The sequence below is a fragment of the Urtica dioica genome, chromosome 12 (assembly GCF_054948205.1).
Source record: "Urtica dioica subsp. dioica isolate 48M chromosome 12, U.dioica_male_clone48M_v1_H2, whole genome shotgun sequence".
NCBI classification, from domain to species: domain Eukaryota; kingdom Viridiplantae; phylum Streptophyta; class Magnoliopsida; order Rosales; family Urticaceae; genus Urtica; species Urtica dioica.
This window is the reverse complement of record NC_142767.1, coordinates 17,631,760-17,648,091: the sequence shown is the minus strand read 5'-3', so window position 1 is coordinate 17,648,091 and position 16,332 is coordinate 17,631,760. Positions and strand designations below refer to the sequence as shown.

The 16,332-nt window shown below is 34.5% G+C and overlaps 3 protein-coding genes across 4 annotated transcripts; all 3 read right to left on the bottom strand.

Moving 5' to 3' along the window:
- Nucleotides 1-4,288: 4,288 nt before the first annotated feature.
- Nucleotides 4,289-6,846, bottom strand: HEME2 (Uroporphyrinogen decarboxylase). Its single transcript, XM_089602548.1, has 6 exons — nucleotides 6,590-6,846; nucleotides 5,852-5,973; nucleotides 5,629-5,739; nucleotides 5,337-5,525; nucleotides 5,096-5,221; nucleotides 4,289-4,993 (listed from the first exon to the last, which is right to left on the bottom strand). Exons 1-6 carry the CDS (start codon nucleotides 6,696-6,698, stop codon nucleotides 4,478-4,480), a joined length of 1,173 nt encoding a protein of 390 aa, XP_089458674.1. The 5' UTR covers nucleotides 6,699-6,846; the 3' UTR covers nucleotides 4,289-4,477.
- A 717-nt stretch (nucleotides 6,847-7,563) lies between these two features.
- LOC149379741 (Haloacid dehalogenase-like hydrolase (HAD) superfamily protein) lies at nucleotides 7,564-11,005 on the bottom strand. Its single transcript, XM_089604337.1, has 11 exons — nucleotides 10,840-11,005; nucleotides 10,628-10,744; nucleotides 10,200-10,268; nucleotides 9,969-10,073; nucleotides 9,828-9,882; nucleotides 9,268-9,341; nucleotides 9,071-9,154; nucleotides 8,837-8,977; nucleotides 8,670-8,735; nucleotides 8,022-8,131; nucleotides 7,564-7,915 (listed from the first exon to the last, which is right to left on the bottom strand). The coding sequence occupies exons 1-11, from the start codon at nucleotides 10,951-10,953 to the stop codon at nucleotides 7,747-7,749; spliced, it is 1,104 nt and encodes a 367-aa protein (XP_089460463.1). The 5' UTR covers nucleotides 10,954-11,005; the 3' UTR covers nucleotides 7,564-7,746.
- Nucleotides 11,006-12,912: 1,907 nt separating this feature from the next.
- Nucleotides 12,913-14,977, bottom strand: LOC149379740 (HMG-box (high mobility group) DNA-binding family protein). Of its 2 annotated transcripts, none has more exons than XM_089603779.1 (7): nucleotides 14,864-14,977; nucleotides 14,610-14,768; nucleotides 14,251-14,338; nucleotides 14,022-14,111; nucleotides 13,533-13,595; nucleotides 13,369-13,429; nucleotides 12,913-13,253 (listed from the first exon to the last, which is right to left on the bottom strand). In XM_089603779.1, the coding sequence occupies exons 1-6, from the start codon at nucleotides 14,938-14,940 to the stop codon at nucleotides 13,370-13,372; spliced, it is 537 nt and encodes a 178-aa protein (XP_089459905.1). In that variant the 5' UTR covers nucleotides 14,941-14,977; the 3' UTR covers nucleotides 12,913-13,253; nucleotide 13,369. The 2 variants fall into 2 exon arrangements, with proteins under 2 accessions (XP_089459905.1, XP_089459906.1); XM_089603780.1 differs by having other exon boundaries at nucleotides 12,913-13,099.
- Nucleotides 14,978-16,332: the final 1,355 nt, after the last annotated feature.

Sequence of the window (16,332 nt, the reverse complement as noted above, 5' to 3'; positions counted from 1 at the left end):
TAATATGCTATTTGACCAGCGTTTTAAATATGTTTTAAATATAACCATTGAATCTAACGTGTCAAAATTAATTTCTGTTATATTCGGATATATATATACTCTTAATTTATGTTAATTGCTACTTTGCAAAATTAATAGAGCGTAGACTATCTATCAAAATTTGAGTTTGTACATCACTATTTAGCTATATAACCCAAAATTAAGTGAACCAGTTTGAATGGTTGAACGTATTGAAGGCATAGTGATTGCAAGCTTTAATATAGAAAACGTGTTTCGAACACTTAAATAGTCGGTACGAATCGTTTAATTATGATTGTCCGATTGAAATTGTTAGAGGTGTGGAGCCTAATCGGCGCCGATGCGATGACTGGAAATTTTACGACGATGATTTGTGGGTTAACATGTTAGCTCTAATGTGTTCCCTATAAATAACATATGCGCCGATGTTCTTCGTAGAACGCAAAAGTGTTGTTAACACTTTTATTTTTCTCCCGATTTTGGTTTTTTTAGTGAGAATGTACAACGGTAAAGTGGACGTAGTTTTTGCATTGAAAGTGAACCACTATAAATATGCGTGTGCTAATTTTGTTTTCTGTGAATTTGTTTTCTGATTTTAAATTGGATTTGTGTGTCAGAATCCTAACAAAAATGTTCTCATTTCAATACAGCATAAACGGAAGAAAAAAAAACTTCTAATCTCTTCTCCTCCACAAGTGCTTTCTTCTCAATTCAAATCGAGGGTGGATGACCATAAATAATATAAAAATATGATATGTGTATATATATAATATGTATATATAAACTACATTCTATAAAAAAAAATATGAATCGCTTTATACACTAAATGAAGTGCAATCTGTGTGCAGGAAAAGTAAATAAGTGCAATCTTACTTCGAAAAATAAAATAGGAGTAAAGATGTTAGTTTCAAAACCTCCATTTATTGTTCCGAAACCAATATTCATTATGTTCACGTCAGATAGAAGTAACCAAGTGTAATTACAAAGTCCAGTGCCTCAACATTTTTTATTGCTCCAATACAACACTTACTTGATAAGATTTTTTATTTATTTTATTTTATTTTTAACATTGTATTAGGCTAAATACTACTCACAAGTCTTAATATTTATTATTTGAATTAAATATGGTAGTGACATAGCCACTATTACGCTCCATGTAGTTCAGCCCCTCGTAGTAGGTGATATGTGGTTCTAGTTCACAGTCAAACTTTGTGATAGTGCAATTTGTCTTGTATCTTAAGAATGGATTGCTCATCAAATTCAGCATCCAGAGATTGAGGGTAATATGACTTTAAAAAAACAGTTTTATTGGCCTAGACGTTCTCTTTAAATTTTTATTTTGTGTGGAAATTGTAGGTGATAATGTGTTTTTTTTTTTTTTTTTTTTTTTGTGCCTTGTCAAAACCTCTCTATCATTCTCGGGAATGCGTTTTTTTTACTAGTTATCGTAAGAATAGTGTGTCTACAAAATTTATCGTAAAAATAGTATTTTTAAAAATTGTAAACAATAATTTTTTAATGTTTATATAAAAAAAATATTTTGTTTATTAGTTTTGGGCTCTATTTCACTTTCTTTAAAAATCATTTTTTTTCAAAGGATTTAAAACAACCACTATTTTAAAATATATTGCACTTTAAAGATATTATTCATGTAATTTTCTTCTATTTTGTTTCGTTATCGGAATTCCTATATTTGTTTACATCTGTCTATTACTTCCATTGTTCTAGTTTTGGTGAATATTATTTAATCTTTCATTTAAACATGTGATCTATATATTCCCGTAAATTGTCAAATGTGATATTTCTAACAGCGTTGTGCTGGTCTTAAAGTGATTGTTATTAATTTTGATCGTAGTTTTCGGTGGGTTTTTTTATGACCTTTATGTTACTCGAATGTTTACGTCAGATGTAGAAGATTAATCGAGCAAAGGGATTAACGTATGTACTTACGTTATGGCTTATATTTAAATTGATTATCACTACTACTAACTATTTCTCAAGACGTGTAATATCTGAAGTTAGTTCATCGATTGATTATTGGCTTTCAATTTTTTGTGTTGTCTCCCCTCTGAGATAGAGACGGATGATTTCGACTAATGGAAGACTCTCGACCTAATAAAATATAATTTTTATTTATTATTTTCTTTTTTTTTATGTTTTAATTAAGTGTGTTTCAATAATTCAGACTTATAAGATCTGGTTTTTGTACCATCCGATCTTTAATCGGAGCGTTTCTTTAGATCAGAATATCAGATCTAAGATATAATTTTTTTCTTTGGGCGTGGTTCTCAATCGGACAAGACCTCTAAAACCGCAATCTACAATAAACGAAGTCCGGATTTTCCGCTTGCGATTCGTATTGTAATTTGATAATAACTGGTTACTTACATAAATGAGTAATCCACATGTTATTTTTTTGTATTTATGATTGTTTGTGATCCACTTTTCATCTTCTTTTGTAGAAATTTTTTAGTTTTATTTACGTTAATTTTGTAATTTAACCATTTGGTTTTTTTATCAATATATTCATTTTGAGGAGCCTTTTATATAAATAAATAAAAAAATCGATTGACTATTAATAGTATATCTCGTTGTATAGTTTGTATCAGTAGTTGCACTATCATTACCATTATATTTTATTTTTCTTATCTTTTATCATACACAATTTGTTTTGTTTAGATAAAATACTAATATGCCGTTTGTGATTGGAATCTCAACTATATAAGGCTATATTGAAAGTAAAAAGAAGAAAAAATATATGTTACAATAGAAGTCTTACGTGAACTGTGTTATATCTCTTTTTATTTCACAAATAGCAAAATCAAGTTTAATATATATATATATATATATATATATATATATATATATATATATGTATATATTTTTGAAGAAACATTCAAATTTGATATAATTGTTCTAGAAAAATAGCCAAAAAATTAGGCTACGCTTAGATTTCATAATAAATTAATCAATCTAGTCTAATGTTTATGTTTGTTCAGTAATTATTTTCTAAAAGTTGATGAATTTCAATTTTAAAACCCAAAAATAATTATGGATCACAGAGTATAGTTACTTTTACAAAGTATTTTTCTAGCTAGATAACCTAATTTAATTATTTATTATTTGAAATCTCTTATACTTTTTTTTTTCCTGGAAAGCCATGTATTTTGGCATTAAATGTGAGGGATCCAGGATTCTTATTTAAAAATTAAAAGGGGCAAAAAATAAGGAAAATCAGCAGTATTATTTTAGATCATATAAAAACATCTGATATTACTATTTTTTTTAAAGGACATCTGATCTTACTTTTTATAGCACAAAATTATATACAAAATAATAAAAGTCAAAGGGGCATATGCCCCCATTGGCCTAAACTAGCTAGCTCCGTCTACAAAAAAAATTATTTAAAGTACACCAACTACCGACCACAAAATACTTATTTAATTGTGTTGAACTTAAAGGAATTGATCATATCTATTAAATTAAGTACGATTCAATAGTTGGATGCTACTTCTTGATTCAAGGTTGAACTCATTTCTTTTCTGGATAAGATAAGAATTATTCATGCCCTATGGCTTAACAAGAAATTGTAATGTTCCATCACACGTAATACGTTGGGGTAAAAGAATAGAGAAGAAACGTTCGCATGCTTATACAAGGTTTGGACTTTGATAGCACCAACCAACTATATAAATTTGACATTTTTGCATTGTAAGTAGGCCTAAAAGGAATATATTCCTCCGAATCGGAGGACATTGTACCAAATCGAACATACAGAGTTACGTTAGTCAAATTTTAGACGTGCAAACCAATGACTAACTAAAAAGGAAGAAAAAAAAAATGCTTTACAGAAAATTAAAATGAAACAAAGAAATTACCTAGCATACAGATTTTTCAAAACTTATTCTACTAATATTTGGAAAACATTTTAATCCCGTGAATATACACTTTTCAAACTACTGGTTATTTTCCCGTGTTTAGTTTATTTTTTTCATTATTTATATTATGAATTTACAATTCCATTTATGATTCAACATTCCAATTAAGGGGAAAAAAAAGGTATTTGAGGAAGTCGGTATTTTTAGAATGATCGTAAACAAGCGATATCCCAGAATTTCCCCAATAGAGATGCCTTTCACATAACAGAAAACAAGAATCAAGTACCTTTCAGAAATTTTGAGAGTTCTCTTTAAATTCAAAACTAATTTCAAAATGTTCAATTTTTTGTACACATTAAGCTGATTGTTCGGAGTAAGGACAGCAATGATCGTTCTTCTCCAAGTTCTCTTTGCACCAGAAGAATAAATTGCATGAAGCAGAATCTTAAATGTTACGTACATCTCTATTGAATTTACCGAACCATAGTTAATAGCCGAACGCAAACTAATGATTAGAAAAAAAAAATCGAAACTATTTAGAAGTTACAAAAACCAACAAGCTGCGAATCGAATCGATATTCTCAGTATCTGATTCCTTGAGCAACCTCGAAGAAATGCGCAACATTCTCTTCGGGCGTACCGACCACGATTCCATGGCCGAGATTCAGTATGTGTTTCCCTCTTCCGGCTTTCTTCACTGTGTCCTTTATCCTCTCGGTGATGAAGTCTTTGGACCCGAAAAGAACGCCCGGGTCTATGTTTCCTTGCACGGCTATATCGGCCCCGACTCGCCTCCTTCCTTCAGCCATGTCGACGGTCCAGTCCAAGCTCACGACGTCGACCCCGGTCAGAGCCAGCCTCTCGAGAAGGCCTCCCGAGCCGCTCGCGTAGAGGATCAGAGGGAGATTTGGGTGGGTTTGCTTCACCGTGTCGACGATCTGTTTCAGGTACGGAAGACTGAACTCCTCGAAGTCCACCGGGCTGAGCTCCGTGGCCCACGAGTCGAAGATCTGGACCGCTTGGGCTCCGTGGTCAGCTTGGTACTGCACGTATTTCGCCATCGAGGTGGCGAATTTCTGAAGTAATCTGTGAAGCACCTGAAATAGTGAATCGGGTCGGTGATGAGCGTGTAATTTTTTTTTTTTTTTTTGAAGTGTTTATCTGTTTGATGATGAAGGAACGAAAATCCGAGAAAGGACCTTTGGTTGAGAGAAAGCTAGTTTCTTTATCTTTGAGAAGTGCTTTGATGAACCGCCTTCGACTACGTAAGAGGCCAAAGTGAAAGGAGCGCCGACGAAGCCAAGCACCGCAGCTTGATTATCTACCTGGGATTGCAAGGGAATGAAATATCAATAAACGAGTGAACTGACTATGATGGTGTTTTTAGCCTGTTGATGTGATGGCCTCAAGACACCACTGGTCTAGGACAGAGAGACAAACCTGTTTTCGCAAGATTGTGAGTGCTTCTCCGACATACGGGACGGACTCTTCGGGGACGAATTCTCTCACTGGATCAACGTCGCTCGCTTCTCTTATGGGATCGAAGATTATCGGACCCTTTCCCTTTACAATGTCAAAGGGTATGTTCATTCCAGATAGAGGGGTCAAAATGTCCGAGAATAGAATGACCTGTCATGTATCAACATACAGAATAAAAAAAACAAGCGAGCAATCCCAAATCCAGATAAGCAAAAAATAGGATTTCTCATCCTCGTTAGAAACAAAATCGTACCCCATCGGGTTTGAATACTTTCCAGGGCTGCAATGAGATCTCTACGACGAGGTCAACATTCTCCGATCTCTCGCGAAACGATGGATATTTCTCGCAGAGAACTTGATAACTCTGTGATGAAAAAAAGTATACAAACCAAAGGTTATCTCACCACCTCATAAGACAAGATTCAGTTGAAATTTTGCCAAAAAAAAAAAATCAAGATTCCTTGAAAAAGACATGCCTTCATGTACCTCCCTGCTTGCCTCATGAGCCAAACCGGGGGTCGTTCAACATCGACTCCACGCACGGCGCTCAATAATAGCGGTTCCGAGACCGATGTGGCCTTGGGTTCTGTCACAGTACCTGAATGATAGATAGTCCATCAATTCAAATCAAAGTCAAACTACTACAAGTAAACATCCATTAGCTTGAAGACTGTTGATCTCTTTCCGCTTAACAGCTAACTTCAAACAAGGTAAATTGATACTAAATATATAAATTTCGCGGTCTCACATGCAGACATAGAACTGTTTAATTCCGAACATTACGATATTTAAGCTCAAATTGAGCCACACGAGGCTTGTTTCAGTCAAGGCATACAAAAATAAATTAAGCGAAACGCCGTTGACTTGGATTGGATCCTGAATTCCGAATTTCTCAGCTAAATTAACACGAAAGACAAAGAATCCGAAATTCAAAGGAGATCAAAGCCAAACTTCGTATAGCATTTCAAAAACACACCTTCATTGACATTATCAAGACCGTTGACCTCATTTAGCTCAACAACTAACCACAAACAAGGTAAACTGATACTAGTTACTTAAAATTCACGCTCTCCAATACAGCCGTAGCATTGTTTAAAGATTAGGCTCAAATTGAGACTTAAAAGATCGAACGAAACGCCATTGACTTGGGTTTGATCCTGAATTTTCAGTTTCTCGACTAAAATAACACGAAAAGACGGAGGAAACGAAATTACCTCCGAGGGAACAGTGGAATCGAGGTCTGGAAGAGAGCGTAGTAGATCTTGCAGACGAAGACGAAGAGAGAACAGAGAAGGAAGGCGCGGAATTGTACAGACACGACATTTTGGGAAGCGAATTGAAGAGCGAGCTTTGATTGATCTTCTTCGACGAGTGAGAGGGAGAGTTGAGGAAGACGATGATATGTGTGTTATTGATAAACAGATAAGGAAATGGAACAGAAAATCTCGTCTGCTCTGTGGATTTCTCAAATAAAACCCACTGATCTTGACACGTCACCTCTCTCCATATGTATATGGAATGGAACACTGGGTCCAACTTCTTACTCAAAAGAAACCCTTTTTTATTTGCATTTCTCTACAAATTTACATGCTTCCCCTGCAGTAAAGCTGGCCATATCATCTCATTTTCCGTATTATTGGGTACCATACCATATGAGGTTTTTTTTACCTTCATTTAATTTATTTGATGCGGCTAGAATAGATCAATCAATTGTGTATTGTATTTATAAGAACAACTTTGGGTACAATATGCACTCGGGTTCTTTCATATGTTAAATAAATATATTTTTTTCTACATCATTTGGAATCTAAACAAAATGTATAATTTTCGATTAAAAAAAAAAACCACTAGTTTTAATCAAAATAAATTTGGCTCAAACGCAAAGTTTTTTACATTAACGCTTATTATTATTTTGATACGGGTTTGGACCTATTCTTCTTACTTATACATAGTGTACTTTAACTAATTGCTATTAATTAAAAATACATTATACAGGTTCAAACGAAAATTAGTAAAAGAAAAAAATAAACTTGTATTTTTTTTTTTTTTGAAACGTGGGCGGTGCCACGGAGATTTCATAAAAACCCTCACGGAGATTTCATAAAAATAAACTTGTATTGAAATTTTAAATTTTTGTCAGAATCCTTATCATTTTTTTTTTTTTGCAATAACTCATCACAGCACGACCAATTTAGCAGAGTTGGTAACGACGCGTAATATTTATTATTTCTTATAATGAATTTCACTATGATATCGTTGAGAATTGAATACATGTAAGAGTGATTCACAAGCCTAACCACACCAAAAAAAACAGCATAAAGAGACTGAGGTATATATAACATAATCAACATACAGAAACCAGAAAGTGAAATCAGTAAATCGTATCAATTCTAAGCTTCCTCTTGGGCGGGCATTTCTCGCTGATCTGTTTTTGAAGGTCCATGAAAGTTGAACCCTTGTTCGCAAATAATCTCCGGAGATTTATCACCGACAGCTCGCCAAAGCCACCCACGGCTAGATCGGCTTGTTCTAGGTCGTACCTGTGTGCATTATCATGTACAGTACACTCATTCAATAACCCCATTAAAAAATTTAAAAAAAAACTTCGAAAAAATCATATCGTGGGTTTGATGAAAGAGGACTGACGCGGGGTGAGAGCCGATTAGGGCTACGGCCATCATAGTGCAGTTGTGGGCAGCGGTTACGCTTCTCGGGTCGTCCTCAAACACAACGCACTTTGATGGTTTTCGATCAAGCTGCGCAGGAAATGTGAGAGCTCTTGATCAAAGCACCCCAAAAAATATATATTACAAAAAAAAAAAAAAACCTACAGTTTTGGCCTAATAGACATACACCATATAAGATATTTTTGGCAAATTTAAAAAAAAAAAAAATTATTTGTGCATCTAGGGTATTACTGTAATTAGAATTATGTAGTCAGTTATATGATATATCAAATATTATAGCTATAAACAGAGAACAGTGAAGTGGGAAAAGATAAGTAGATTTTTGGGTGAAGATTGGGAAGCTTTTTCCCTTAGGATAGAACAAGCCTCTCGAAAGCTTATAACTCTATCTTTGTGTTTTTCCTAGTTTGCTAGTCTAGAAACACGCAGGGTCTTATCTAAGTACATACAAGGGTCTTTAAATCAGAAACACAATACAAAGGATTTTTTTTTTTTTTTGTGTGTGTGTGTGTGAAGTGTGATGGATGATTGTATTGTTGAATATAATAAAATAAATAATAATAAAATAAAAAAACTGAGGGTATCTGATGCCAGATTCTGTTTATACCTTGACAGCCGCGGAAAGAAATCTATGAGCTATAGATTCCATGCCATCTTCCTCTGTCACAATTGCCTGGAGACACACACAGCCTTGTGATTTTCACAATCTTTAATTTAACATGAAGCTACAAAAATGCCAAGCCAAGGAATTTCTATTCAGCTAAAGCGACGAACCTGAAAATACTTTTGGAGTCCCATCCTATCTACAGCTTCGACCATGTTTCTCCGATCAAGACTCGACACTAAAGCACATGGAATCCGAGCCGTGGATACAGCTTCCAGCCATTCTTTCAGCCCTTCCACTGGTTTCTCAAGCTACAATGAAGAAAGAGAGAGTGAGTGACAATCGTGTTCCAATATATGAACGAACGAAAGCAAGATCTCGACTTTAAATTATCTCTCGCTCACCTTCAGAAGGTTTTCATAATACAGCTGCGAGAATCTCAAAGCCAGACTATGCACCTCGCTTTCCGTTTTGTCCCAGAGCAATACCTGATTGGTTTAGAGCTCTTGGTCAGGGTGGTTGATAAGGAATTATGAGCGGTATTATAATTAAAAAAAAACGATATTCAATATTCGTATCCTAAATAAATAAAATCCCGGACCTTATGCAACACGTGATCAGCTCCTGCATGTTGCATCGCTCTTTGCGATTCACTGTCTTCTGGGATTTCCTTTCCTACACAAAGCATTATTAATATATAACATCAAACCAGATTCCAAATATATAGGCATAACTAGTTTGATCGGTAACAAAAGAACCCTTTCACATTTCCTAATCAAATGAAACCCCAATTCTGTGATCAATCAGGATGTGTTCGGAAAATCGTATAAAAAAAAAATCCATCCACACCCGCACATTTCCTTCATACTTTCCATGACTTCCAAACACAACATAGAATTCTGATTTTCCCTCCCATTCTCCTTCAATTTTGTACCATTAATCTTTTAATAGCAATTATATGGGTTTAGGCCTCAGTTTTGAGTTACTGAAATTCAAAGGCAAGCAAGCAAACTCAAGGCCTAAAATCCATATAAATGCTAACGAAAGATTTATGGTGTACAAAATTCTACTTATATTCTTTATACTGATAGATTGGCCAGTAAATGAATATATATATATATATATATATATATATACACACACATATATATCCTATCATACCCACTTCCGAGGCGAGCTGTTTCCAGGCAGTCAACTTCAAACTCCGAGTATCTGCCTGAAACACATATATACACAAAGGAATAAAACACCGAGGAGATATTCATGTTTCAGAACATATGGGGCCAGGATTTCGAGACATACCACGACATTGTCGAACGAGAATATAAGACCGTAAGCTTCGTCTGGCTTCATAGCGTAACGTATGCGTTTGAGGAATCCTTCTTGTAACTTTTCATTCAAAAAGTCCTATTTCCAAATTGGAATCGGTATCATCAGTCATGGAGAACATTCATTCTATGCCATTTTCAACAGTAATGATATAGCTTTTTGAAAGGAAGAAAGAAAGAAAAAACAGTGAAATAGACTTCTTACCACATCAACCTTCATAGGCCCGTCTAGTCTAAAAGTCTCGAAACCCTCTCCATATTCAGCTCCAATAGCCTGAGAGAGAGAAGCAGAGAAATACAAGGAACAAGATTATTAAACAACAAAATACCAAAGAATAATATTTGAATCTTCACTTGTACATACATAAAAACAATTAGAAGTATATTACAATCTTCAGCTCATAAAACTTAACTCTCAAACATTACAAAAGTTCACAAATAGCTTTGCCACAAATTTTCATTTTAAATAAGACATTATAAAAGGGGTTTTTGGGAGGGCGTTCCAACCAGAAAACAAAAAAGGTAAATTGAGAGGCAATCCCAGAACTCAAAATTGACTCATGTCCAGAAACACAAACACCGTATTAAAAATCTATTAAAATTAATAAAAGAGGGTAAAAGAGAAGTGAAAACCTCGTGCATAATAAGCTTGTTTGGCGGGATGGGAAACCCGTTAGTGTTATCGGACCCCGAAGCATTTCGCACTACGAGACGATTCTTATTTAGCTCCGACTCCGAACGCTTTCGACTCTGAGGTAAACATAGATACGAAGGCGATAAGAGGTTGAAACAAGAACAAGAATGGAAAATAACGAAGAGAAAAAACAGGACGAACAAAGACTCACGGAAAAACTGGAGATAGAAGCGAAAGAAGAGGAGAGAGATAGTCTCGAAGAAGCTGAAGCTGGATATGGAAGCAGTAGAGAAGAGGCTCTCAAGTTGCTACAACCACATTCCATTTTGTTTCCTCTCTTCTCTTCAGAACGCCGGTGGATGATGAGAAATCTGATTTTTATTTTTTTAAATTATTATTATAATTGTTTTCGTAAAATACTTTGGAAAACGCTTGTCGTGTATAAGAGTCACGTGATAATAATCTTGTGCTTTTTAGAAGTCACGTGATATGTTGCATTGCTTTCTGGATATTCACTGTCGTTTTCTTCCCTCTTCCAGCTTTCTCTTTTCTTTTTTTTTATACCTAAAGCATATCCGATGGTGTCTTTATATAGGTGCAAATTTTGCATTATAAATATTGTGCAATATTTTTTGTCTTATTAAGAAGCGAAATATTCTATTAATTTACTTTTATTTTAGGGTAATTTAGCAAAATAACCAACTCAAACGTTGAGAATTGCTAAATAGCCATGGTTTTGTAAATAATAGGTAAATAGCCATTTGGATGACGTGGACCAATCAGATTATTTTTTAATTTCGGAGATTGTCCTTTTAGATTTGAATCCATAAATTATTTGAATTTTGAATTGTTCAGGATTCCCAGAAATTGAATTTTGAATTGTTTCAGAATTACCTAAATTAAGTGTTAACATAATTTGAGGTTTAATTTCGTTTCCTTATATGTAGCAATTGAAATTTATGTGAGTGTTTTATTGTTATTTTGTTTCCTTATATATTAGACGTTATTTATTTCTTATTTACTGAATCCGAGTATACATTATTTCCTTATTAGATATAACAATTTTTGGACTTTACATATTCTGCAGTAAATACATGTAAATAATCTCCAAAATACATGTAAATAATCTCGTTATTTGTTTCAGAATTCCCTAAATTAAGTGTGAACATAATTTGGGGTTTAATTTTGTTTCCTTATATGTAGCAACTGAAATTTACGTGGGTGTTTTATTGTTATTTTGTTTCCTTATATATTAGACGTTATTTATTTATTATTTACTGAATCCGAGTATACATTCTTTCTTTATTAGATATAACAATTTTTGGACTTTACATATTCTGCAGTAAATACATGTAAATAATCGATTGGGCGGGAATAAATTTGGGCATTTTAGTAAACTTAGATGTGCAATTAAAACCTGCTGGCTATTTACCTAATATTTACAAAACCTTGGCTATTTAGCAATTCTCAACGTTTGAGTTGGCTATTTTGCTAATTATTTGTTTATTTTAATAGCTTTAATTTCATTGTATATTTATTATATTTCGTATCATTTATATATATATAAACATAAATGTAACATATTTTTTACTTGTTACATGTAAATCAATATAGAACTAAAAATTAACATTACAATTGTGAAAATTATGGGGACTAAGTTTGCCACACTGCAGTGAGCAACTTAAATTCGTAGTTCTTAAGCAGCAAATTAAAAACAAAACAAAACAAAAACAAAAAAGCAAAAAAAACAAAAACAGCCAGCTCGGCACGAACAACTCCTATCGGTGTCTCTCTAAAGAGCCATGACATTTTGAGCGTTTCATTTGTTTCTAGCAATGAAGTTTTTTTTTTTTTTTTTGTCGTTTTAAACGTCTCCCGTCATATTTCCCTTTTTTCTTAACTTTCTTCAAAAACTAAATCACAACACATTATCACTCTTTTAAATTCATTTTCTATATAGATAAAAAGTTGAAAAAATACAGGCGACGTGTCATAATTTAATTGGAGGGATAAATAAAAAAAAGACACCAAAATAGAGACTATAGTTTTCAGGTTGTCTACTAGAAAAATCATGGTCTTTTGGTCTTGTGTACCTCCTCTCGTCTCGCAAACAATATCCAGATCACTGTTATTTCTTAAATAACTTGCAGTCAGTCTTAGCCATATTTAACTGATATTGTTCAGAAAATTAATATTGGTTCTGTGGCTTGGAGTCTAACGTTTGACAAAGAGCATGAATATGACGAGCCATGGCCTTTGCAAAAGATCTCAAAAGTCCGTTCTTTTTTTCCTCGTTGAGGGGAAACTATCCAATAATAGGTAGTACAAAAATTTAAATACATAGGAATGACATTTAGAGGAATGTCTCAAAATCTGCAATAACCAATAACTTTTAGCCTTCTATCTACAAAGCATATTGAAGCTTTTCGCAAAATCTACCTAATTCTTAGCAACTGGATTCCTCAGCGTCACTGTACAAAAAGCCAAAAGACGAGTCTTTCAAAAAGAGAGGTTAATACCATAAAATTCTTTTACCACCTATTTGTTTTTTCCAACAAAAATTTACGCCAACCGATTCACAACGTTCACTGAGAATCCCCCCGATGACCCGTTCTTCGTCATGTTCTTAAATCAATACCAAGGAAGATAGTGGTCAAACAGAAATTAAATAGAATAATTCAGAAATATTAATCGCACAATAAAAAATCAAACATATTTTGAATTGGTTTAAAGGCGGTACCTCATATAACGAGCCACCTTGAACCATAGGAGTCTCCAAAATCATCAACCCATGTGTAATCCTGTTGTTTAAAAATAGATCAATATGAAAAGAAGAAGAAAAAGAAGTTTGATATAGGATTTCCAGAAGAAAAAAAAAAAGTAATAATAATTTGAGTTACGCACCATTGAATAATTACATGCAGAATCTGATTCCCCAAAATCTTTTGTCTTCTTAACTTCTACAGGCTGCAAAAGAAGAATTCCGTGACTTAGGATTTCATGTCACATAATAATTCTAGACGCGAATAGTAAGGTACCCCATAATTGTTATCTACATAGAAAACAAAAGGTTAACCAAATAACAAATTAACTACAATGAAGTTAGAAAACAAATTTGCTTTTCGCAGAATCTGATATACTAGTTTAAAACCCAAAATAAAAAGAGACTCGGGGCATAATATGGAAATAATTCAATGCAAAGAGTAAGCCAACACAAGATCATCAAAATAGTTTAATTAAATACACAATCCTGTTTTTATCACGCGAGCAAGTTCTGTCGATTCTTCGATCAGTTTGTTTAGGCAAATGGCAACAAAGTTCTCGACCATTCAAAAACCGCCCGTTTCGGAGTTTGTTACGCGGGATCAATAAGTCATGGTCTGGTCCAATTACCTTTGGAAATCTATTTTTCTCTTCGTTGCGCAATGCTTTGTCGTAACGGTAATTTACATAATTAGCTTCTCTAACATAAAAGTCCCTCTCCTAAAAGCATACCGATCAAAGATGGTTAGTTAATCCTTGAAAAGAAAAAAAAAAAATCAAAGATGGTTAGCTGGTATCAGATATCAAGATTCTTTGTCGCCATGAAAAACCAGCAAATTAGTTTTCTAACGAGGTTTACCATGTCGCACATGTTCTTCCACTTGTGAAAACCACTCCGATCAATTTCGATTGGATCTTCAATATCACACAATATCTTAAACTCTTCCCTGAAATAGTTACATAGACAAGTATGGCTTAAATCATATTCTACTAAAATAAGAAAACAGATAGCACAAAAACCAAAATTCGATGACTTTCATTTCAGCTGGTTTCTTTAGTTCCATTGCAAACCAATTCAAACTATAATCGCTACCTGTGAACGGCAACAGTGGAATCGTACATATAAACGCAACGCAATGGCATTGGAAGAAGAATCGAACTAATACTAATACAACAAATAAAAAACAAAGGGGAAAAATCAAGAGAAAGAGAACGCACATGAAGAAACAAAATGCCGATCTAGGCTGGTCCGCAAATTCATTTTCCTGATCCTCTTTTCTACTCCCTCGGATTCCTTTAAACTTTTTCACTTTCTGGCTGGATCGACACTCGTGCATGTCAGCCAATGCGATCGCTACCGAGTTTCCACAGGTGTCACTGCAATAGATACACAAAAGCCCTTAACAACAGGTCTCAAAACAACACAGAGAGGGAAATATACGATTGACTCGTGGATACACAAACAAACCCACCATTTTTGGAATGCACTTCCGTCAGCAGCGCGAGGAATTGCTAGGACTCTTTTTCGAGTCCTGGAGGGAATCGCCATTAAATCCCTAAAACAAGCTCTCAATCTCAGCCTCTCCAATGTTGTCGTTTTTCTGGCTTGTTCTGTATGTTATTATTGAGGAAAAATAAGAGGAGGAGGAGTCGTGTTTTGGCGCGCTCCCAAATAATTGATGTAAAAACAAAACGCGGGTGATTTTATTTTTATTTTTGCGCACTAATATACTTTTCGCGAGACTTGCTCTAGCTGACCAATTAAGAGTAGACACGTGAGAGATATTGTGCTGACTTCAACGACTTCTAAAGAGTATTCTACTTAGTTTTTTTTTTTTTTTTTTTTGTCCATTAGATATACAATCATATTTATAATTTTCATTGTTATATAATCAACGTTTCGTAAATCTTAGATAAATAGCCACGTCCATGTATTTACACGTGTAAATTGACGTAAATACCTTACTATTTTATTTTAATAAAAAGACAAATATCTTTATGGTTAGTTAGTTAAAATTTACAAAACGTTAGCTATATAGCAATTTCAAATGTTTTAGTTAGTACAAAATTCATCATTAGCTATATTTTTTCAAGTATACGCAAATGAAAAAACAAAAGTCCCACATAGATTACCTATATCAACTTTGTATATTATTAGTACTATATAAAGGATTGCATTTACAACACATTTTCGAGCCCCATTATTCATCGTCTCACACACGCTTCCATTAATCGTAACACTTTAGCTAGAGATGTTCAATTCACTTGGTGTGAAGATAAGATCCCCGAAAATTTGGCAAATTGGTGTTGGAATTATTGGAATGAAGTTAATAAATTTTATTTATTAACATGTGGATGGCTGATTTTGTTTGCAAAAAACGGACCTAAGTTGAATGAGAAATTGACGAGCTGGGGCGAGCTGGACGAAGTCATTTAGCTCAACTAGATAGGACGAGCTGGACGAAATGACGAAGTCATTTAGCTCGACAAGATAGGACGAGCTGGACGAAGTGACGAAGTCACTCAGCTCGACTAGATAGGTCGAGCTGGACGAAGTGACGAAGTCACTCAGCTCGACTAGATAGGTCGAGCTGGACGAAGTGATAGTCATTTCAGCTCGACCGGGCGAGCTCGACTAGCGAGGTCGAACTGAATCAGCTCGACTAGGAAAGGTCGAACTGGATCAGCTCGACTAGGAAAGGTCGAACTTGATCAGCTCGACTAGGCGAGGTCGAACTAAACCAGCTCGATTAGGCGAGGTCGATCTGGAAGAATTGACTAAGTCATTCCAGCTCGACAATGCGAGGCCAACGTACTTGAAGTGACAACGTTATTCTAGTTCGACTGGGGCGAGCTCGACTTGGGCGAGCTCGACCAGGCAAACTGGACGAGCTCGACTGAGGGCGAGCTCGACCAGGCGAACTGGACGACCAGACGAACT